The following is a 25,481-nucleotide window of genomic DNA, read 5'->3' as shown; positions in this document are numbered from 1 at the left end:
CTTTTCAATTTTCCCTTTTTTTCCTTTTTTCTTTTGAATCTATTTAATTCGCTGGTTCTTAAAACTATCGATATAAATATTAATCTTTTGTATAATAATTATTATTAATTATGAATTATCACACAAGAATGTAACTCTAATCATTTTGTAAGAATTTTTTAAAAATCATTTCTTTAAATTTCTCCTTAAGAAAGCAAGCATTCTTAATTAAATTAAATAACTATCTTGGTCGATAAAAAGGGCACCGAAGTGATCAATGTCGCCCTCTTTTAACATTTTTTCGAACGAAACGATTTTTCACTCAACTTATCGACTGCGAAGTCTCGTTGATCGACTCCTACAGATAACTGTTTTATCTACATCCCTCCAAACGCGTTATACTTATTACAATTATCAATCGATGAAGTAGTAAAAGTCGGAAGTAGTAGTACTCTATCTTATCGATTATTAGTTACATTTATCAACTATTATCAGGCTATTATCGCATAGCACTATTTTATGTTTTTCTGATCGAGTAAATCAAATAGTACTTTAAGTCCTTCTATATCGACAGAGCAAGATATCGAACAACGATAAAACTTTGCTATACCGATCGATATCAGTAAATATTTCGTAAGAGTAGATCTCTGTTTTATCGAAGTAACATTTCATAATAATTTGTTTACTTTTTTTTATATTTTATTTTATTTTTACTTTATTTATATATGTTCAACCCTTTCCATAGGGCATCATCGTCCGCGATCTATTATTGATCTGATCGTTGAGGCACAATTAAGTTAAACCATTCGACTATGAATCATTATTAAAGTTCTCTGATCCATCATTTATTGATTCTATGGAATTATGAACAAAACTTTTCTCTACTATGCACGGTACATTTCCTACTCTTACTATACACGCAGCAGACAGAAAATGACACGTTTGAATATTTTTCACGTGATAGTCGAGGAAATGTTGTATAATAAATTGTAAGGAAATGACAAAGCAGACGAATAACAGCTGTTTACCGTCAACAGTTTATTTCTCTATTCTCTCTCTCTCTTTTTTTTTTCTTTTCCTTTTTTTTTCTTGTAATGCATTATCGGAATGTTAAATAAAACACTTGTTCCCTATATAGTTACATAAAACTCTGCACAAAAGGATTCATCGAATTTACAGGTAACGAGTACTAAAGGTATAAAACTTCATTCTTAAATGCATTCTTTCATTTTATAAGACCCTATAGCCTCCAACGAACATCATCGAGATTAGTTTGTTAAGCCCATTTTTTAATATAATATTTCTATACAAATAATTATTACAAATTCCACGTGAAACCTCCGTGGAAAATTCAACGAAATTTTGAAACGAGCTTAGAGCATTCTCGACGATGATTTGGCGGATAGTATTGTAGAAATCGAAAAGCTTAAAAATTCTTGAGCAAAACTTCGGTTCGTTAAACGCAAAGAGAAATTGACGATCTAAATGATTTCGTTTACCTCTGTGTTATCTTTCTTTTGGTATCGATCTTGATCAGAAATTTCAATGGAATCTGTTTATGCACGTTATCCAATAACTTCCACAATTGTTATTATCGTTATCATCGTTATCATTAACTCATTACATTATTATTATTATTATTATTATTATTATTATTATTATTATTATTATTATTATTATTATTATTATTATTATAATATTATATCATCATCATCATCATCATCATCATCATCATCATCATCATCATCATCATCATCATCATCATCATCATTATTATTATTATTATTATTATTATTATTATTATTATTATTATTATTATTATTATCGTTATTACATATTTCGAGCGCATTTTATACGTCACGCTTTTTTGTCTTTTCTCATTAATCATTTAATCGACCCTTGTTGATTCGTCAGATTTGAAAATTATTTCATTTCTTTCTTTCTTTCTTTCTTCCTTTCTTTCTTTCTTTTTTTTTCTTTTTTTCTTTTTTTTTTCGTTACGATAAACGTGCGAATAAGTACGATTTTTCGATCAAACCTTAAGTTTGCAAAGAATCTTGTTCTTCTTCTTCGGTACGTTTAAATGAACCGAATAAAGTAAGCGAATTACATTCTCTTGTTTGCCCGTACAATAACTTTCGTATAATAACACCTATAAAAATAACGCATCTACACGTCCCCAAGTATATCTTTACAGAACTTTACAGGATTCTTGATGCTCGCCAACACGCTGCTACGAGGAACGATGTTTAAATTTCACACGTTCTTTTATTATCTCGCGCGTAAAATAGAAAGACAGATAGAAAGATAGATAGATAAATAGAGAGATAACGAGCAACGATGCGAGCGAGTAATACTGTCTGTCTTCTTCTAATTCTTCTTACGAAGATATACGATGTGTTTCATGTGTTTTTATTTGTGTATATGTGTATGCATGCGTTTCAACTAGGAGGAAATAATTAACGATGCACGCTTTTTTTTACAATCGTCATTCGTTTCCCTTTTCAGATCAAATTAGGGTCGTTAAGTCGTCGATATTTGAGACTAATGATTGTTAGAAACATTAGAGCGAAATAGTAAACTCATTTCCGTCTTTATTCGGATAATTTACGTAATTATTTGTGGTTCGAGTTAATGGATCGAACGATTTAAACATTTCATAGCCCTTCTTTTTCTTTTTGTTTTATTTTCTTTTGTTTCGTCTTATTGTTCTCTTGTTTTTTCTTTTTTTTTGAACAATGTAGGCATTCGAATTTGATAGATTTTTTCAATGTTCTCTCCAAGATAATAATCCAAAATTTGATTAAAAACTTCATTGTCGTACACATATACATACGTCGCGTTAATGAATCACTTTTTAAGATTTCATGGAAAATATTATACAATTCATTTTCTTGTCGAATCAGACAGAAGAAAATGACAATAATTTTATACATTATATAATAATAAGCTTTACACACTCGTTCATACGTCCACACACACACACACACACACACAATAGGGTTTTTATTTTCCTCGATGTAGTATGTTGAAACTATGATATTCAAATGAAAAGAATTAATTCTTATTTTTGATTATCACAGATGACAAATATTTGTTTTTAAAAGTGCATCAAACAACAGGAAGCTCGTGTACACGTGTATATATGTGTATGTATGTATGTATGTATGTATGTGTGATTCCTTTTGTATATGCATAGGTACACGCAAATAACGACGGATTATAATAAGAGTTTCTATTTTACAAATATAAAGCTCGAAATAGTTGTTACGTGTTATTCAATGTTAAAGTTTAACGTGATCAATCTAGAAATTAGTTTATGCATGTGTTTTCATTCTGTGTACTGTATCTGTGTCTATATATATATACATATACAAAATTATATACAAATAATCTGTATTATACATATCGTTTCTATATTTCTTTCACACCCATCGATATCTTCGTTACTCATAATAACATTAATTTCTTAATAATTAATGTGTTTCAAATGATCGAATAAAAAATTCATCATCGTAATACTTGTTACACGTACTGTAACGAAGATATTGATGATGTGCATCTAAATATTTAATGTACATCGATATATAAGATCTATACATTCGCATAACTTCTCTCTTTTATGTTTCTTTTTTCTAAAGAAAAAAAAAAATCGCAAATATACACCACCTGTTTCGTTTTTTTACAATCTATTCTACAAACCGAGTTTATAGTCATTTTTAAAGAAAAAAAGGAGCACAATTCGCCGACGTTCCCAACATTTCTTCTCTTCTCTTTTTTTTTCTTCTTATCTTTTCTTTTTTTTTTTCTTCGTACAAGATCTTCGTACATGTGTTTGTTTCTCTTTCACTTTCCGTTCTTTTTTTCGGCGTACTTATCTCGTCTAATTATTTATTTTTATTATTTTTTCTTTTCTTTTTTTGTTTTTTTATTTTTCTTCTTTTTATCTCAAAGAGCACAAGTTTTTGATACGATTAGATTGTTAAAAAACTTTTTACACCTTTTCAAGGATCATCTTGGATGGAATGGTTATACGTTAGATATTTATATATATTTATATATATGTATGTATATTAGTCTTCTCGATGCATCTTCGTTGGGGATGCGATGGTGCAATTTATTAATCATTGCACCGTCATTTTCTCAAAAAGAAAATTCCGATCAGTCGAATTATCATTAACTTAATGGTGGAAAAAAAAAAGAAATCAATCGTCTATAAATGCTGTCTAATTAGCCATAAACTAATGCGATTAATTATCATAATTATTATTTAAAAAGAAATCCCAATATTATTTGTACTCGTATTCGGAATTACACGCCGTCGGACGAAAAAAAAAGAAAAAAGAATAATATAAATGGCAAGAAAAATCGTAGGAATGCAATTGCTGTTATAATTACTTTTTACTTCCCTTCTTGTTTCTCTTTCTTTTTTTTTTTTTCTTTCTTTCTTTGTATTTCTTTTTTTTCCGACGAGATGTAGTCGATGAAAAAAATACACCTCGTTACCACAGCAAGTGCACGTAACATATGTAAGTAACATACACACCTATTTTTCGTTCGTTTCGATAAAAAATTTGTAGCAAAAATGAGATTCATTAATACTGTCTATATATATATATATATCAAATAGTAACAATATTAAAGATTCGTTTCTACGCAAAGCCACGTACTACGGATGTTCTGCGAAGATTACAAAGAGAACAGAGACGGAAAAAATAATCAATCATTAGAGATAAAAAAAAAAAAGAAATTAAAGAAAACGATAAAATAGAAACGTAAAGATTCGGAAATTATTTAACATTAACGAGATCAGAATTAGTGAATTAATATGAGTTATCCTTCGATAAAATATCACACACCCTTCGGACTTTTTCTAAATTACATTAAACGAGTTCGATGGCTGTTCTTCTTTCTTTTTCTTTTTACATTTTTTTCCTTTTTTTACAAAGCAGTACTTTCTATAGGAGATGTCGGTCTGTTAGGTGTACAGCACCTTTCAGGAGTGTGACTGATGTCCGGTGTCAATCTACCATCCTTCAATTTGACGAAACCTAAATCAGCAAAAAAATCGCTCTTCATAGTACCAACTGCACTATCGCTACCAAAACTATCCTGCCTGCAGAGATCTAAATTTTTGTAACACTCGGCATACTCGGCCAAAGCATTCGCTGATAATTTGAATCCGCTATCGTAAAGACACTTCGAGTTGATGACAGAAGTTTTAGGATCGTCCAACATAGCTTGTGTATTTTCTAGACGATGAGATATTATGTAACGTTGTCTCTCATCCGTTCTAGTAGGATCAAATGAAAGATCACGTAGTTCACGGTTTTGATAGGTCGTTGTACATCTTTCCGTGTTAATCTTAGACTCCAAATGTTTCTCATCGCCCGTCGACGTACTTCGAAGATAAGGTAGATTGTTTTCCTTGATTTTAGACGAACTACCATATACCGTGAGACTTCCTTGTCTAGATAATATACTACCAACATCAGAAAGTACACTAGCTTGTCTAGATAATCCGTTATCTGATGTATTATGACTCGGAACCAACTCTTTGGCACTTGACACTGATGTCGTTGATTCAATCGGCTTGACGACAACATCGGTCGAAACGTTATCCTTTGCTTGAAACGCATTCTTCGTTGTCTCCTTAGTCGGTGATATCCTCGTCCTTCTCAAATAAGAACTACCTGATGACTTGATCGTTTCTCCTGGTACCGTTGTCTTTTTGTAATCGGTGAAACCAGAGCTAACGCCGTTTTGACTGTTAGAAGATTTATTTTCCTTATCGGTCGTGCCTATCGTCTTTCCTATTTGTCTTAGATACGAGCCAACGATATTCCCCGCGTCGGGTATCTTAAATTTTCCATCCTGTTTAGTTTTGTTACTCGATGGCGTACCTAAGTTCGATTCGCTGGACTCACCGCTCATGCTTTTGGTATGCACGTTATTGTTATTGTTGTTATTATTGTTGTTGTTGTTGTTGTTGTTGTTTAATTTGTAGGAACATTTGTTGTCGACCTTACGGAATTCAGACGGACCGTCCGACGTGAAGCTGCAAGGATTTGAATTTCCTACGTATCTTATTTTCTCAAGAGTTGGTACTCGATTCAGATTCAGATATTCGGTCTCGTCGACTTTTACCACATCCTTTTGTTTACTGTTCTGACGTAAATATCGATTATAGTCGGTACAATCGTGCGATATAACGATATCCGGCTTCTCTCTTTCCACTGCTTCTTTACATTTCGAATTTTGCCTTCCGTACCGATTCGAACACGCTGCGCTTTCGTTTGGTTTACTATTCTGTCTGGTATATCTTCCTCGAATGTTTATCAACTCGGAACTACGAGGTAATTCCTTCTCTACGCATTCGAATTCTCTTTCCAATGTACTATCGTCGCAACCGCTTGAGCGTTTCTTTTCCTGATGCACCTGACCTTCTTTAATAGGCTTCAATTGTGGAACTAAAGTTTCTGGAGTTGTTGATTCGCTACTGCTCGGACTAGGTCCCGTGTAATGTCTGATGTCAAAGTCTAAGTCAGGTGGTAAATGTGCTCCTACGGACAAATGCATCGCTAATCCTTCCAACCAAATTTCCATAAGCTCGAAGGGTGGTCTTTTGTCTGGATTTAAATCGCAACAGAGAAAGGCGATCATATAAAACGTTTCCGGACAATTAGCACAAAATTTTTCTTTAAATGCATTCTGATTCAATCCAAAGTCCGAAGATCTTGGTAGATAATCCGGATCGGCTTGTACTCGTCCTATTATCTCACAAACGACTATTCCAAAACTGAATATATCTACTTTTTCGTCGTACTTGTTACCCTTCATCATTTCAGGTGCCATCCAATATGGATTTCCAACGACTGTATATCTCTTTTTACGTTCTTTCTTCGACGTCTTTGCTTCTCCATCGGAATGTCTATTGTATTTACGATTATCCGGGGAATTCCCGTTTTGTATGATCCTGGCTAAGCCAAAATCTGCCACAACGACGGTCTTGTCTTCCCGTACCAAACAATTGTGGGAATTTAAGTCACGATGTATTATATTCATGGAATGTAAATATGCCATACCAGCAGCAATATCTTTTGCAAAAGACGTTCGTTGCTCCCATGGCAATGGTTCGTTGGTATCGTGAAGAAGAGCTCTCAATGTACCACCCGATATGTACTCGGTAACTAAATGTAACTTTTTGTCCTTGTAAAGAACACCGATGAAACGTAGAACATTGTTGTGATGTAACGAACGTAATACGGCGACCTTAAAATTTAGAGAAAGATTATATTTTTATTATTATATAATTTTCACCCTTCATATATAATTAATTAATTATATATTGTTTAAGAAAACAATTACTTCTTTTAAAAAATTCTTTTGTGCATCTTCGTCTACCCTGTACAATTCTTTCAGCACCATAACTTCGTTCGTGTCTCTATGAGTGACCTTGAAAACTTGACCAAAGAATCCCTTTCCCAAAAGTTCACCTTTCACCAAATCGCTCGCTCGAAATATTCTTTGATTTTTTGGCTCTACACGGAAAGATCTGGTTCGACTTAAGTCGCACGTTGGATTCGTTGGAGTTGTTCTGTAATTTTCGTTAAAACACCGTCTGAATGAATTTCATTCGTTGATGGGAATTACAGAAATTTTATCCAAATGTTTACCCGTCTAATAAACGTGACATCGAACTGCTACGTTCTTTGTGCATAGGATCTCTCGTTCTTCTCAATTGTCTACTTCGTGTTCCACTGATATAACCCTCGTCACGACGTTTGAAAAGCCTTTCTTTATTTTCTGGACTCGTTCTTGGACTTGCGGTTGTCAGTAATGCTGGCGGTGGTGTAGGAAACGTTAAACGACGTGACATTGCATCAGGATCGTGTTCGATGGTCAACTGTGACATTGAATATGACAATGCAGCAATGTTACGATTGTTTAGTTTTTTTTCTTTTTTTTTCAGATCTTATAGGAATATAATACCTGTAAAACTGTGTCAGAATACTGTATGAGATTTTCTATACTTTCTACTGGCTGATCTTTTACAGGTGTACCATTTACTTCCAATATTCGATCTCCGATATGTAAAGACATGAGATCACTGGACATATTTAATCTGCAACAATTTATTTTAGTTATTACATATTTGTGATTTATTATCATTAAGATACACGCGGTAGTAAGTACATGCAATATTCTTATGAGCATTCAATTGTTTTATAAGAACACTACAGTACCAAGTATATTGCTAAATGAACATTTAGAGAGAGAATAAAACATTGAAAATAGTTCTTCGTCGTATTTAGTAATATTTTTAATAACTTTTCATTTTCTAACAGTAACACTCCTTGCATAAAGCAGTAAGATAGAGAAAAGTTTCTAATGATTATTGTTATGCCATTAATATTAGTAAAATTAGTTGTAATTACATATTTGGAAGAAACATTATATATACAGTATGAGATATAAATATATTAAAGCAAGCATTAACAACCCATAATAAGACATAAGATATTTTTTAAACTAATTATTGTATGCCTTAACAAAAAATTTTTTTTTTGTTTAATAACCTTTCAAAAAGGCAAGATTATTCAAAATACCTTAACAATTATTAATGTGTAACTGCAGCAAATTTTTATATACATGTGCATAAAATTATTAAGTACATGTATATCAGCCACACATATAAAATACACAACTAATATAGTATAGACTTTGAGCATAAAAACTGTAATTATATAAATTAATTTTAATTCACATTTGGTGCATGCTTATCTTACATTACAGACTTTACCACAGTGACAATCTCAATAGATAAACAATAAAATATCTTTGATTGGAACTTTACAATTTATATCTAATCATGCATCTAAAATGCGTAATCAATTTACTATACGTAGTGCATATTATTATTTGTTATGCTGTACCTATGATTAGAGAAGTGGCAGCATAGCCTAAACAGAACCTCCATCACAGAGGCCAGCAGCTTACTGATCTTTCCACGAACATTTCTCATTAACCTGCATTTTTGTTGAAAGTTATTAAGGGCTGCATATCTTTATAAGTCCTTAAATAACCATAGAATTGTCATGCATGGTTAATTATTACAAAAAAGCAGCAAGTTTTATATGTAACTATGTCAAATTAAATATGATGTGATATTTAATTTTACTTATTTACAATTATTTTTTCCCAAAATATACGAAATATATTGACTGATCGATCTAGTGTAATAACTTATGTACAATGGGTTTCATGCTGATAACAAAAATGTTTTTTATTTAATAGTATTTTGCAAATATCATAATATAGATAAACAACAACATTTATAAATTTATGAGCATAATTCAAAGAGAGTATGGCATATAAAACATTAAAAACATTTGATGATAACCAATGAAAATAAATATATATATAAAATACACTTACATATAATATAAAAATACTTAATATATAAAAATGAAGTAATATAGCAAATAAGATATTTTAACAAAAATAATTGATATAAGTCATAGATGAAGCATTGCAGGCTCATCTTAAGATAATGACATAGAAGATAAAAAATGACTGATACTAGAATTTTGAGATAATCACTTGTATACTTACGCAGAGATACGAAGTAATGCACCACAACTGCGAGGATTAGGAGCTGTATCTAACGTAAGTTTAATTTCTCTTTGCTTATCAGGATTGGTTGTACTTGGAGGTATTTCCACCAATCTAATGCTATGTGGTTTCCTAACAAATGGATGATTAGCTGTTCTGCTAAGCGGTTGCATTTGCCTTTTGTAGCAAACTCCACAGTAAAGTTTAGATCTTTCCACAAGCGCGTAACTCTCTCCATCTCCGATAAAAGCTCCACAGGAATTACAGGCAAAACATTCTGGATGAAATTTGTGATCACCAGCCAGCATAACCGGTCCAGTAATGATTTGGCCACAACCTTGACAGGCTTCTCCGTAAGCAGCCAGATAATCATCTTTACAGAAAAGTAAGCCATCTTTCTCAAAATACCAAGAGGAAAGACCAATATCGCATACGGAACATCTGCCAAAAATAAAACGTCAATGAGAGTTTATAATACGAACGCAACAAAATGAACTCACCGAAAACAATCTATATGCCATTCTTGACTCAACGCCTGTATAAACTCATCTTCGTCAATCGCATTAAGGCAACCAGCACATATTAATGTTCCACCACTGTCACCTCCTCCTGGATCTAAATATTATGGAAAAAAAATTACCAACTGCAATGCCATTTAAAATAATTTATACGCTAATTATATATCTCTTAGCCGATAACAAAACTCGTTATGCCATATTTATGTAACTTTGTGCTTACAATAAAAAAAAAAAAAAGAAGAAAAATAAATGTATAGAACCGTATAGAAAAATTGTTCATTAATATAACTTTCGATTAATCAACTTTCTTTGAGAAAAAAAAGATTGTAAAAAAATTTGTAGAAGAAAGTATATTTGAAATTGAATATGAGTCGTTACATGACTCATATTTAACATTAAATTACGAGCGATAAGTAATTAACCAGATGACAGTTCGTATCTACTTCGTATCTACTAATACGAAGACTCAATGCAATGAAACAGTCGTTACAGTGTAGATCTGAACGATTGGATTCAAAGAAAAGCGTTGATACAATACAATATTACAGGACAACGCATAAATAAAACTATAAATACTAAAGCGTGGGCCAGGAAAGCACAGAAGGACAGGACGCCCACGCGACATACAGATCATCGAGCATAGAGATACAATTGTTGATTAACTTGCTCCATACTATATATTTTTCTATCGCACCTTCACTTTCATTTCACATAGCTCAACTATTCTATTTCGCTTTGGTTAACAAAACGTTTCAACGAATTTTTTTTGAAGTAAAACCTACCATTTGTCGTAACTTCATCCATCACGGCATCTAGAATTGACACACTACTACTCCCACTCCAATATACAACCATAGAATATTTTCTTTATAGAATGTTTTCACTTTAAGGTTATCCGCCATCTTTCGTTCGTGCGTATGTGACTACAGCGACAGGTGTGGACAAAATATGAACTAAAAGCGCAATAGAGAAACACTGTCCTCGCTATGCGCTTATTGTATAAGATATAGTCCACTCCTGCATGCTAACAATCTATATATAAATAGGAAATATGTTACTATAATGATGAGCAAGTGCGATAAAAAATTTTCCGTGCGTTTCTCTAAGAAATTATTTTAAAAATCTATTGTACGCTGAACATCTCGAAAATCGCTTGAAAAAAAATCAGAGTACTAAAATCGCGTTCGAAACTAAAATAATTAATCTGGAATTATTGCAATTATTATATGGATTATATAAACTTAATAATGTAATAATAAAAATACATGAATTAGTTGCCCTCTTGAATCACAATTGTAAGGACCTTTTCGACATATAGCCTCTTCTTTGATTTTGCTTGCCCTAACCACGTTATAAAACATTCGATAATTATCGCTAAAAAACTAAAACAAAAAATCTAAAACGTGAACAAAAATTAACAAATCTAACACAAATCTAAAGCAATTCTAAAACAAAAAATCGAAAAAGTACAAAAAAAATTGCTGAAAATTTTGAGCTAAAAATTGATTAATTTATTCTGAATTCTATGGGTTATGATTCTACGAGTCTCTTTGTTTTTTTATCAATGACTCTACTCGACTTTTTTCAATCAAAAGCAATGACTTTATTGAGACTTTTCTTTTATCAATAAAATTCTTTATTTCGTTTATAAACGTAATGGAAAACCTTTCTACGCTCCTTCTTACAAGCGATTATTCTAATTATTAGAAAAAAAAAATTGTATAATCGCGAATGTCTTTTTGCTCACTTTTTATTAAAATTCATTAATATCTATTCTTTACTATTTCCGCGAGAAAAAAATATTCAAAACAAAACGCATTAAAATATTCAATATTTCAAATAATAATAATTAACGCGCTTGAACAAGAAGATTCTATCCTAATAAATATATCAAAAATTTATCAAAAAATAAGAAACCATTCACGAGTAAATCTCACGAGTAAAAAAAAAATTTACTCGTGGTCACTCAATGATTTTCTATTTATTAATTATAACCAATCATTCGTGCCGATTCGGACTTTTCGTCCTCGACATAATTGAATAATTGAATGAACTTAAAAATTCACTTACTACTTAAGAAGTTCTACGATGGCTCCAAAACACTGGATCACGATTTAAGTCGAAATTGAAGATGGATGATTCGTAGTTGGTTGAAAATCAGGTAGGACATCGAAATTGGTTGAGAAGCACTGACTCTAATTCGCGGTATTTATTTATTAACGAACGGTCACTGAATTTATTTCACGAAATTCTATTTTTTATAAAACAGTGTACGATTGTTAAAAAAGTAAAAAAAAAAAAAAACTTTGCGAACAAACACTGACTCTAACGACTACATTGCACGCAGTCCATGCTTAACACTTATCGTTTAAATCGCGAAACGCGAGAACGAACAAACACTGCTTCTACTTCGCGATATTTTTATTTTAACAATGGAAACACTCGATTACTTTATTGCTACACGTACGATTGCAATAAACTTCTGAAACAGAAAAATATAAACAAAATAATTTATATCACAGTTATAATAAAAAAACTATGTAAATTATTCTACAAGTACGTGATAAAGAAATGTATTTACTTTAAGTCTTCGTTGATACTCGTAAGAAATATATTTCTCAGAATTTCGATTGTTTACATTCGCCGGAATACAAGTCGTCACGTTGAGCACCAATACAAAATTTAAATCTAAAATAAAAATAATTGTATAGAAATAAATATAGGATAGAATAAATTGTATAGAATATTGAAAAAAATGTGTGATATAAAAAAATTTATGATATACTTACATTAATTCTTCTTTATTACTTGTGGAGAATGGATCCCAAGCGAGCTCCGATGTTCACTCTTCGAAATACAGATCAAGACTGATACAAAAATTGTTAAAGTCGATTAAAGGTTTGATTTGTTGACGTTACGCGTCGCTGTGGAACACCAATACAAAATTTAAGTCTGAAAGAAAATAAATAAATATTGTATTACGTTTAACACTTATTCCGAGCCGTGTAATATTTAATCGAATGAATTATTATTTCAATATTTTAGTTTATTTAACCACGCGTACTATTACATTGTTTAAATAAATAAAAAATTACGAAGTATTCATTTTAAGATGGTTACGTTTAAGAAAGAGAGAGCTTCGATGTTCACTCGTCGGAATACAAATTAAGACTGATACAGAAATTGTCAAAGTCAACGAAACGTTTGATTTTGTTGACGTCACGCGTCACCGAGGAGCGCCAATTTAAAATTGAAGTCTAAGAGAAAATAATTTTAAATTACCTTATATTTAACACGTATTTCGAGCCGTGTAATGTTTAATCGAATTAATTCTTGTTTAAATATTAGTTTATTTAACTACGCGTACTTTTATATTGTTTAAATAAATCCAAAATTACGAAAAGTATTAATTTTTAAATCGTCACGTTTAAAAAGAAAGAGCTTCGATGTTCACTTGTCGAAGTAAAATGGAGGACTAATCCGGTAACTGTCAAAGTCAATTACAGAATTATTTTTATGACTTTACACGTAACCAAAGCTGGCCAATTCAAAATTTAAGTCTAAGAGAAAATAATTTTAAATTACATTATTTTTAACACGTATCTCGAGCCGTGTAATGTTTAATCCAATTAATTCTTGTTTAAATATTAGTTTATTTAACTAGGCGTACTATTACGTTGTTTAAATAAATTAAAAATTACGAATATTAATTTTAAGATTGTCGCGTTTAGAAAAAGGCAGTTTCGATTTTCTTTCTTTTTCAAAGAAAATAAAGATTTTTCAAAAATTCAAAATAGCTGTGTCCTCGCTTAAACTTTATTCATTAAAATCGATCGAAACATTATGCTTGTACTCATTGTTGATGTAAACTATATAAAAGCAGTAAATGAACACAGCCTTAAGTATCAAATGCAACCACTCAGAAAGCTCAGTTCGAGACGATACTAGCGGAACTATCGTTGGCGAGGTTTAAACAAAATTCTGTTCTTGTGAGAAATTTTCGATTACTCTTCTATATAACGTAATTCCTTTGGTAACGTTTCCACATATTTGAGAGCGTTGGTTCATTTGTTTATACGTTTGTGTATGGTGTCAGTTAGATAATTGTTGATCACGAATAAATAAAATCTACAATTATTTACTGTCACTTACAAATTTTATCTTACGTGACATGTATATCTAACCATAATGTTTTTCATAAATTGATGATTATATTAGGATATTATGCAGTAAATATTAAGAATTTGGGATATATCCTTTTCAGAAAGTGTCTGAAAAATTTCTGAAATATTGTTATTAATACAATGGCTCTGCATAGTGTACCTCCAAAGAGAAAAGAGATTTATAAATATGAAGCTCCGTGGTCTTTATACAGTATGAACTGGTCCGTAAGACCCGACAAACGTTTCCGTTTGGCTCTTGGTAGTTTCGTAGAGGAGTATAATAACAAGGTACAAATTGTATCACTGGATGAAGAGACTTCTGAATTTATTGCTAAAAGTACTTTCGATCATCCTTACCCAACAACAAAGATTATGTGGATACCGGATAGTAAAGGTAATTTCATTGATATAATATGTTTGTATTATCAACTTGTTATATACATAACTTTTTTTCTAGGATTATTTCCTGATCTGTTAGCAACCTCTGGAGATTATTTGAGAGTATGGAGAGCCGTAGAACCAGAAACTCGTTTGGAATGTGTTTTAAATAATAATAAAAATTCAGACTTTTGTGCTCCATTAACTTCGTTCGATTGGAACGAAGTTGATCCAAATTTAATTGGTACTTCGAGCATAGATACGACTTGCACTATTTGGGGATTAGAAACGGGACAAGTTTTAGGCAGAGTAAACGTTGTTACTGGACACGTAAAAACACAATTAATAGCTCACGATAAAGAAGTATATGACATAGCATTCAGTCGTGCTGGTGGAGGACGCGATATGTTTGCTTCGGTTGGTGCAGATGGATCTGTAAGAATGTTTGACTTGAGACACTTGGAACACTCGACTATCATTTACGAAGATCCACAGCATACGCCGTTACTCAGACTCGCGTGGAATAAGCAAGATCCTAATTATCTTGCTACTATTGCTATGGATGCATGCGAAGTTATAATCTTAGATGTTCGTGTTCCATGCACGCCGGTCGCAAGATTGAATAATCACAGGTGTTTACTATATATTTTGCTGAATGTATATACGAGTTATACATTGCATATATTGTTCAATTTTCAATTTGCAGAGCAAGCGTTAATGGTATTGCTTGGGCACCACATTCTTCTTGTCATATCTGTACTGCGGCGGATGATCATCAAGCATTAATTTGGGATATACAACAAATGCCAAGAGCTATAGAAGATCCGATTCTTGCGTATACAGCAGCGGAAGGAGAAGTAAATCAAATTCAATGGGGCGCTACGCAACCCGATTGGATTGCAATTTGTTACAACAAAGCAGCAGAAATTCTTAGAGTATAAAAATATGACTTCGAGAGATCTTTTTATATTTGTTCAATTTTTAAATTACCGTTTCATTTTGAGTTTTCATCTTATCTTGCTGAACTGGATGGATAAATCTTCCATTTTCTTGCGATTTTTAGTCACATATATGTATATCTATGCATGGACATACGCTACATACAAAAAAAGAAACGTATGTGCATACATTATATATACGTAACTATATCGTACGAACATTGTATACATAGTATATTGTAAATATGTAGTGTAAGAATCTTTTTTTACAATACGTTAGACTCTTTAAAGAATCTTCAAATGTGTGACTGTCATTAATAATGTCCAGTCAAAATATCAATTGAACATTTTTACTTGTGCAATTAAGGTTTATTTAGTTGTACAATGCTGTATCTTGTTATTTATTGTATATATGTCTATATAGTCCAATGTACTTATCAATATTAATTAGCATTTGATGATAGGAAAAAGTATTTATCTATAGCAGTTTTTTTCGTCCTTCCAAGGAGAAAAATTCTTGTATATCGTTATATAAAATATGATTGCCATTATTTCGCAATATGTTTATAATATAATATATTATTAAGTTATTTAGCGCATTTTTTAAAATTAAGAATTCATAATAATTGACGAACCGTAGTTATTCGACTACTTTTAATATCGTATCGATAAAAAATTTAGCAATTTGACAATATTTTTAACGTATCATTGACTATCATTATTTTCTTCGCGAGCATCAATGTTTTAATTATTTGTGATTATTTAAAAGTATTTTATATAAAAGCGTAGTATTAATTTTAGATATAAGATTTTGATACTCTAGCAGATAAAACTAATATCTATGATTGTCACTAAAGAATTTTTTATATATACAATAATTCCAATTTCAATATAAAATCTCAGTAATCTTCGAATGTGTGCTCTCATTAATTACATCAATTATTAAAACTAGAAACATTAATCGAGTCATTAATTAAAACTTCTTGTAGACACATTTTATTGATTAACTTTGCAGATAGATGCATTAATTTTGTGAATAAATTTGTTATGTCGTAATATCATTGACGAATTTCTCAGTAGATAGTCAAATTTTATATTTTAAAAAAATAAAGTGACCACGTATAGGCGATAATATTAGAATAATGATAATAATGATTGTATCATTTAATTATAATTATACTCTTGGAATAATGATTGTATTATGATACAACTGATTTATGTACAAAAATGCCTTAATTTATATAATATCATTTTAGATCATATATCATATATACAGCATTGTATTTCACAGATAATAAGTATGAACGAATAATACAACATGATTATGTAATATTATTATTGTTTTTTTTCTTTTCTTTGACATCGACAAATATGCCACAAATAATAATAATAATAATAATAATAATAATAATAATAATAATAATAATAACAATAATAATTCGATAAATTTATTTTACATTTGTACATCTACTTCAATAAATAATATGAACTCTGATACAGAGTAAGCCTTTCACAGTCTAAAATTTGAGCAAATGACTGTGTATTAGTATTTTCAAAGTAACTATCTGAGGATTGTTTACATTAATAGATTCTTAATATTCTTTCATAGTATCCTTTTGAAAGCATATAATCCTTGTAATATATTCACAGTATATTAATGTTGATTTATATGTGAATTATACAAATCAATATCAAGTTGCATAACTAATACAACTTTTTTGTCAAAACAAACACTAAGAATTAGATTTGCATGTAGAACACACATTTACTATCTTAATCAATTTGAAATGTAGTATTTACGATGTATTTCAATCACTTCTTTCTTTTTTTTTTTTTATACACTCGTAAATATATACATCCATGTCACTCGTTGAATAATTTAGTAAATATTAAATAGCAAATTTTTAAGCAGATCATTTTCATAAATTAAACCTAAAGAAATGTGTTATATATTAGAATTAATTAATATTAATCTATCATTTCATACATCGTTAATGATATCCAATTGTGTATTCAAAATAGATTGCACTAATATTTTGTTAGAATTTGTTAGAAAATAAGAGAAGCAAAATTGTATGAAGTTTCTCATTACAATATGTTTGAGTTCACTGAGTTTTTATTCTACACAACGTTAGAATAAGCTCAGTTTTTTCCAGATATATTCTTTACTATCTTGAGTATCTATTATCGTCGATGAAGTATAAATGATACGTTAACAGGAGAAGACTAATTTTATTAAATACATATACTTTTTTACTAAATACGATTGTATCCTCAGATATAGAGTACAATGAGTTCCTCGAGGCTTCCTTCTGTTCACATCTTCATTATCGACAGAGAAGATCAAAAGTTTTTATTTGAAAAATATTTCCAAATTGTCTATTCAAATTCAAGTCAAGATTTCATCAATATCTCTTCCATTTAAACAATCCTAATCAATAATAAAAAACAAAAACTATGGAAGGAATTACCTTCTTATTTTTTAGCACCCAACAATAATTAATTAATTGATTAATTAATTAATTAATTAATAATTCAAACTTGTATATATTGGCTTATCAAAAATATTCTTCCAGCTGATGAACATTAAGCACTATTTTTCATGGAATACAATTTTTTTTTCTTTTATCGACTATGCAAAAATAGGAAAAGAAAAAGAGTAGAACCTTTTCTTATAAAACGCATAATTTGCTTGCAATATAATGAAGATGAAGAACCGTGCAAGCCATAGTAAGCATATTGCCCATCGCAATGGAAACGTGAACACGTCGAAATGCATTATGTATTTTGAGGTAGTGTGGGCAGTGCTTCAAAGGACCAGGATTGTGTCGGCCGATTTCATTACCTACACCTGCGGCTCGTTCTAAAGCATTTTTTTGAACGATCAGTTGCAGAAGTGGTGGTGTAAGATACAGACGTATTAATAGCTCCAAAAAAAACGCTCCTGACATTCCAATGACCTACAATTTATTTTCATATTATCAATATATGTTTGTGTATTTATATGTAATTTATTTTAAATAATATTTTTTAATTATAATATTATTCATATATTATAGAATAGTATTAATATATAATATAATTTATAGTACAACTATAATATAACTTTATACAAACCTGAATAGCTAATTCAGTATCCCATGTATATATCGGATGATGTTTTACAAATATAAGTAATGTGATCAAACTTAAGCAAGCATTGATAGTGAAATAACGAGGGAAAAGTACACGTTGTACTTCACCAAAGGTGTGTCTTGGAAGTGCAAAATATAAGGAAAGACCTACAAACAAATAAATAATATATTGGAGTGATATATTAAGGAACAAAAAATATTAAACTTAAGAAATAAATTGTTATATTACCTGAAACAAAAGTCATCCAAACTTGTGCACCAAAATGCATAACAAAAGAAGCGAGATAAATAAAAGATGTAATTCTTGAAGAATTAGTTACATAGATCTTGTCTCTGGATGGTACTAGAATTGATGTCACAAAGAGAACAGCTGCTATCATGATCATGTGTGCTGGTTGAGCCGTATAAAAAAGAATTCTAAAAATAGAAATAAATAATTGTTATTATAAATCATTATTTATGAAATTGTAATATAAGCAATTATAAAATAATCAATTGTATTAATTTCAATTTTATTATATCTATCAATATATTTGATATTTATTATATTCAAAAATATGGATTGAATTTCGAAATTTTTATTTTATTTTAATTTATTTATTTATTTACGATGCGCTACGTAAAAGTTTATTTAATAGTTTCATTTGTATTAATTTTAACTTTAGCAAACGATCGTAAAGTGTGGAGAATGTATACATCGAATTTATACATTGAAAGGATAACAAACCACAGCTTGTGCAGATTGCAAAGGCGAGAATATTTAGCATGGCCTGAATAAGTATGTCAACCAAACATCTATCCTTATTTGACAGAGAGATGATTATTTTTAAGTATGAAAATAAATGCAAACCGCAAGAACACACGGATATATATAAATTGTTACAAGAGAAAATTGTTTCTTTTTCAAATTCATTTCAATACTTTTTTTCAAATTTTGGCGCCACAATCGATATAAAAGAATCGATGCTCATCTCGAAATACAAATAGTTTTATTTCTGAAAATTATTTAAATACCAATTTTGGCGCCACAATCGAGATAAGAGAATCGATACTAATCTCTCGACATTTTCTTTTTATCAAATTTTTCAAACTTTTTACCTAACAAGATTAATTTATGATAAAACAGTTAATCTGTTTTATCATCTCGAATGTTACCATATATCTATCGCAATAACCACATCTTCCCGCGGTTGTTATCGTATATTAGAAATCGGTATATCGAAAGAGACAACTACGAATAAACGAATCGATATCTATACGATTTTACCTGTGGAAAAAAAAAATCATTCCAATTATTTGTGTTCATATAAATTATTTTTTCTTGATTTGAAAAAATATTTTTGGTTCTTTATTGTTTCTTATTTCTTTCCTCTTCTTTTTTAAATAATTATAAATTCATAACCTTTTAATACTTTTAATTTTTTACAAACGAGAAATATATATATTTAAGAGAGAAAAAAAAACGTTCGAAATAACTTTTGTACAGCAGCTTAAAAAATATTATATATACGTGCACAAACTTATTTTTATTTTTGTCCACAGGAGACGCGTAAGAAAGTGTTGAAATTATTTTTTTTCGGCTCGTTACTCTTTAAACGATATTTAACTACGTTTGTGCGAACTTTGCTCGAATGACAGCCACCGTAATGCGTAGGTATCTTTTTGTGTATGTCTGTATATGTGTATCATTCAAATAAATGTGTGTATAAGCGTAACGGATTTTATTCACGGATTTTGCTTGTTGGAACTAGGCCAATTCATGTTTCTTCAATGATGCGTAAAAATGTTCTATGATTACGTAATTTATTCTCTTTCTAATCATTATTATATTTCAACACATATATATTTTTGAAATAATAAATATATAAGTGGTCCTCACATGCATTTAGAAATTTGTTAACCTCTTCAAAAAAAAATTTAATTAATTTGTGAAATAAAAATAAGAAAAGAAAAGAACAAATATCTATAAATAAATAATGTTCACTTTATAATCACTGTAACTTAAAAAAGTGTTTATTTAATCTTCTTGAAAAATTCTTTTTGTCGTTAAAATTTCGACTCGATTAACCTCGAATTTCATTTCCTGCTTAAATGTCCGATAATTGGGCAAAACTGTCGAGTGACGTAATGATAAGGGAAATAGACGCAATATATATATGTATGACGATAAGGGAAATAAACGTAATATATATATATATATTATCTAACAGATTTATTTTTCGGATACATACAACATATCCATACATGAGTATCATGTAACATATGATATGTTATATGTATATCTTTCTATATAAAGCAAATGCCTTGACTATGGTAAAGTATATGAGTGTTATGTATGATATATGTACATATATATATATATATATATATATATATATATATATATATATATAATTAGACATATAATAGAGTATTTAATATGTATATAAAAGATTTTTTTTACTTAGTTTACTTTAGTTTTATTTCATTCATAATCTAGATTAACCTCATTTAAGGTTAAATACTCTAATCAAACGTCTTTTATATCTAATAAATATTACATAATAAACATTACAAATAAATGATAAATATATGTATATACGGACAATTTTCTCACACAGAAAAATATGAACAAATGATTTATAATGACGTTAAAATATTCCACCTGTTGATAACATTCTTTTTTACTTATCATATAATAAACGTGCTGACAATATGCAATTTTTCTTCTGATATGTTAGTAGAGGTGAAGAGATAGAGAGATATAAAAATCGTCACGAAAGAAATAATAACATCAAAAAAAAATCATGAATCATACTTCGCTTTAACGAAATATTTCTCACATACAACATACATACATATGCACACACACAAAATATACGTGATCCTTGATGAAAAATCTAAGTTTTTACAATCGGAATGATTTTAATTCTTTTTCTCTGATAAAAGAAAGAAGCAAAAATATCAAATCTTAAAGAGTCAAATCATTATTTGAGTTTCAATTTGTTGATCTCGTCTCTTGTTCAATAATACGAATTTGATAAGACACTGTGTATATATGTGTATAACCTATAAAGTGTATGAGAAAAATGAATGTGAAAAGAGAGTGAGAGAGAGAGAGATAGAGAGAGAGAGAGAGAGAGAGAGAGAGAGAGAGAGAGAGAGATACAATCTAACACCTATGTATGTAAATAACCTATAAAGTGTATAAGAAAACAAAGAGAGAAAGAAAGAAAGAGAGGTGGAAAAGAGAGACAATCTAACACCTATATATGTAAATACCTATAAGTATATAAGAAAACAAAGAGAGAGATAGAGGGAGAGAGAGAACCTACATCTACATGTGAGAAAGACAGAGAGAGAGAGAGATAGAGAAAGAGAGTGGACCTTGGCTCGAAATTTAAAAATCATTCATCAGATATCCTACGTATTTTACTGAGCTACGTAGGTAGGTCGTAATCATATAATAGAGAATCGTCAATTCCCTTACATCCGTTATTTACGGAACGTGAACGAAGGACAGGAAAAAAAAGATAATGACTTTTACATACCAGACAAGCTTAAGAATTTCATTCTGAAAGATTGCAGAAAACTTGATTAGAAAAAGTCGATGTAATAATCACTTGCTTCTAATTGAAAATATAATTAGAAAGTATTAATTAAGTAGAGAATGCATTGGTGATTCAGTGATTCTCAGTCCTTTTCCTTCCTTCCTTCCTTCCTTCCTTCCTTCTTTCCTATTGGTCGTTGCGTATATATGTTTTAATATTAAAATTTTTATCGAAAAAATTATCACAAATCTTTCCGAATATATATTATTTTCTTCAATCTTTATTCAAATATTAATGTTAGATATTATATTAAGTAGAAAATATGTTCGGGTTCAGTGTTTCTCAGTCTTTTTAAATCAAACCAAATCGAGTCTTTTTATTGGTTAATACGCATATTAATATAAATTTTAATATTCAAATTTCAATGGAAAAAATGATTACAAATCTTTCCGATCACAGATGACTTTTCTTTTATTTAAACATTAACACAATGATTAAAAACGTATAAGTAAATAAAAAATTCGTTTAGATCAGTGCTTCTCAACCTTTTCGGAAATCAAATGAAATCGAAGCTTCTCATTGGTCAGATTACACTGCATATGCACGGTCACCTTGCATATTTTCTTTCGCTTTAATATTCAAATTTTAGTAAAAAAAAAAGAGAAAAAAAAATTATACCATAGTAAATTCTCTAAACGAATAGTCGATTATGCGTTTTTATTTCTTTCTCACTTAATTTCTTTTTTTTTTTTTTCACTAGATCATCAAGATAAAGTTTCTCACGTTATTGCATCGTATCGATTTGAAAAAAAAATAAAGGCGGGTTAATGAGAATCGAATATCATTCCTATATACATATATATGTATGTGTGTATATATACATATATATATGCATATAATTCGAATATATATATATTATATATCGAGTTATCAAGAGCAACGGGGAAACGTGCAAGACGACACGCAACCCATCGTTTAGATTGCACACACCCACACACGGATATACACTTGCAATCTTGATTTAAGCATCGATCAAACGTCTAGCATGTGTATATATATATGTGTGTATGTGCATACGCTTTGAATACGTGAGAGCGCTATGTCATACACACATAACACACGTGTGTTCACGCGCGAGCGCGTAGTGATACACTATGTTACAGTGTGAAGAAGAAGAGACATGGAGGACACGAAGAGATTGCTTGGAATGAACTAAATGCTTTGCTACTATTCGTATTTCTCGTCTCATATTTATTTCCTCGTTCTTTAAATTCTAATCATTTCGTAGGTGGCCCAGTAAAAAAAAGAAAAAGGAAAATAAATGAAAAAAAAAGTATCCATCAAAAATTGTAAAGAAAAAAAATTATTATGACAATAAATGTCGATGGAAAAAAAACACACACACACACACACAAAAAAGAAAAACAATAATTTTGTTCTATCAAGAATTATAAAAAAAAAAAAAAATACGAGAAATAAATAAATAATGACTCATATGAAAGAACGATTGTAAAGTAAATACTATCGTTACGTATTCATTCATAAAAGGATTATTAACCTCCGTTCATTCGTATTCCAAGAGTTGTGTGAAATGTAAATGTACATTCCCGTTTTTCCTTTTTTTTTTTCTTTATTTCTTTTTCTTTTCTTTTATTTGCACAGAAGTTCAAGAAACGCTTCGGATCCAAGTATCATTATAAAAATGTATCGATAATAATAATCAAAGTAAGCAATTAATTGTAGACAGGATAAATACATTGAAGTGAATGGCACATTGTCAATCATCAGTATGATTTATTTACCGACTGATACTTTCCTTTTTTGCGCGGGAAAATTTTATTATTTAAAGTTGATGGAACAAAATTGTTCACGATAATAAAACGAAAAACAAACATTTTTCCTAGCCAATGTAATAGAAAATTGCTTAATTTTGAAAAATTACATTATAAAGTAGAGAATGATGAATGACGAATGATGTCATTGAAAAAGAATACTTTTTCTTGTTTATAGTTAAAAATTCTCCTATGAATTTTTACGCCCACAAGAATGCAAGGTGACCTATCCATCAGGCGAGCATTAAACTTACTTTCTACTAATGATTTCGGCAACGAGAGTACTGCCATTTTGTTTTCTTTGTTAAAATTAAAGATTAAAAATAACATAAAACTACCTTCGTAAGTTAATAAATGATACTTTATAAAGATAGAAAAAAAAAGAAAACAAGAAAAAATGCAAAAAAAAAAAGAATAAAAAAAAAACAATAAAAAGAGAAAAAAGAAACGATTCCTTTTAATATAATATTGACATCGAACATCATTGCGATCGTTGTTACTCACTTACGAAATCACGATAATAATAATAATAACAATAACAATAATAATAATCGATATAACGCAAGAACGCACATATACAATAATACTTACTTAAAAATTTGACTTCTTTGTACAGCCTCGTAATATCTGGACAGGACATTTATGAATACGCTGTATTTGATGGTACTAGCAGTAAGGATATCGTCGGCTAAATCAGATGCAAAAAATTGATCGACTCTACGACGTTCTTGAATAACTTGAAGTTCTCTAGCAATCATCTCATCATGAATCTTCATATATTTTTCTTTAGCCTTTTGAAGTTTATTGTTATTTTGTCGTTGAGTATTATTTTCTTCTTGTCGAATTTCCATTGGATTGATTGTTTCGTTACCGGCCAATGTACGGACGCACATTTTTCTTTCTTTCTTTTTCTTTTTCTTTTTCTTTTTCTTTCTTCTTTCGTAAACGACGACGACGATGACGACGACGACGACGACGAGGACGAGGACGAGGACGTTACACGATGTGAAAATTTTCGAACGTATAATTATTGTATTTAATAACGTTTGATCAATGACAAACACTTCTCGAAAAATATATCAAAGCACGCATATGTTGTCTATCGTTCTTTCGTTGATATACCGAATCTACCGAATAACCTCTCCTCTCATCCCGGTTTACCGCTGCAGAGTGCGCTGCTCTGCCACTCGCGCTCCACTTTTTATCTCTCCCCACCACTTCGCACAATTCGTAGAACCAATCAGAACGCTCGAATGAATCGAGAGGGATGAGCCGCCGTTCGATGAACCGTCCATCAACCGTCTTCTCAGTCTACTCTTTCCTTTTCACACGCGAGGGATGACTTAGGTAATTTCCATGCTTTTCTTTTTCTTTTCTTTTTTTTTCTTCTCTTT

At 30.2% G+C, this 25,481-nt stretch overlaps 3 protein-coding genes across 6 annotated transcripts; 1 reads left to right on the top strand and 2 right to left on the bottom strand.

The window, feature by feature from the left end:
* Window positions 1-1,002: 1,002 nt before the first annotated feature.
* LOC127068398 (LIM domain kinase 1) lies at window positions 1,003-12,358 on the bottom strand. Of its 3 annotated transcripts, none has more exons than XM_051004518.1 (8): window positions 12,183-12,358; window positions 10,095-10,209; window positions 9,595-10,035; window positions 8,916-9,008; window positions 7,972-8,104; window positions 7,656-7,885; window positions 7,348-7,576; window positions 1,003-7,251 (listed from the first exon to the last, which is right to left on the bottom strand). In XM_051004518.1, exons 3-8 carry the CDS (start codon window positions 9,900-9,902, stop codon window positions 4,921-4,923), a joined length of 3,324 nt encoding a protein of 1,107 aa, XP_050860475.1. In that variant the 5' UTR covers window positions 9,903-10,035; window positions 10,095-10,209; window positions 12,183-12,358; the 3' UTR covers window positions 1,003-4,920. The 3 variants fall into 3 exon arrangements, with proteins under 3 accessions (XP_050860475.1, XP_050860473.1, XP_050860474.1); XM_051004516.1 differs by lacking the exon at window positions 12,183-12,358 and adding an exon at window positions 10,895-11,019; XM_051004517.1 differs by lacking the exons at window positions 8,916-9,008; window positions 12,183-12,358 and adding an exon at window positions 10,895-11,019.
* A 1,646-nt stretch (window positions 12,359-14,004) lies between these two features.
* On the top strand, window positions 14,005-16,923 carry LOC127068435 (DDB1- and CUL4-associated factor 7). 2 transcript variants are annotated; one of them, XM_051004654.1, is made up of 4 exons: window positions 14,005-14,101; window positions 14,377-14,669; window positions 14,733-15,285; window positions 15,360-16,923. In XM_051004654.1, exons 2-4 carry the CDS (start codon window positions 14,417-14,419, stop codon window positions 15,592-15,594), a joined length of 1,041 nt encoding a protein of 346 aa, XP_050860611.1. In that variant the 5' UTR covers window positions 14,005-14,101; window positions 14,377-14,416; the 3' UTR covers window positions 15,595-16,923. The 2 variants fall into 2 exon arrangements, with proteins under 2 accessions (XP_050860611.1, XP_050860610.1); XM_051004653.1 differs by having other exon boundaries at window positions 14,088-14,145.
* An 880-nt stretch (window positions 16,924-17,803) lies between these two features.
* LOC127068443 (transmembrane protein 205) lies at window positions 17,804-25,481 on the bottom strand. The gene is made up of 4 exons (XM_051004674.1): window positions 24,679-25,481; window positions 18,955-19,142; window positions 18,709-18,872; window positions 17,804-18,551 (listed from the first exon to the last, which is right to left on the bottom strand). Exons 1-4 carry the CDS (start codon window positions 24,978-24,980, stop codon window positions 18,264-18,266), a joined length of 942 nt encoding a protein of 313 aa, XP_050860631.1. The 5' UTR covers window positions 24,981-25,481; the 3' UTR covers window positions 17,804-18,263.

Source organism: Vespula vulgaris, chromosome 13, assembly GCF_905475345.1.
Source record: "Vespula vulgaris chromosome 13, iyVesVulg1.1, whole genome shotgun sequence".
In the NCBI taxonomy this organism is placed as follows: Eukaryota; Metazoa; Arthropoda; class Insecta; order Hymenoptera; family Vespidae; genus Vespula; species Vespula vulgaris.
Note: the sequence above shows the minus strand (reverse complement) of the source record. Positions and strands in the feature narration are given on the sequence as shown.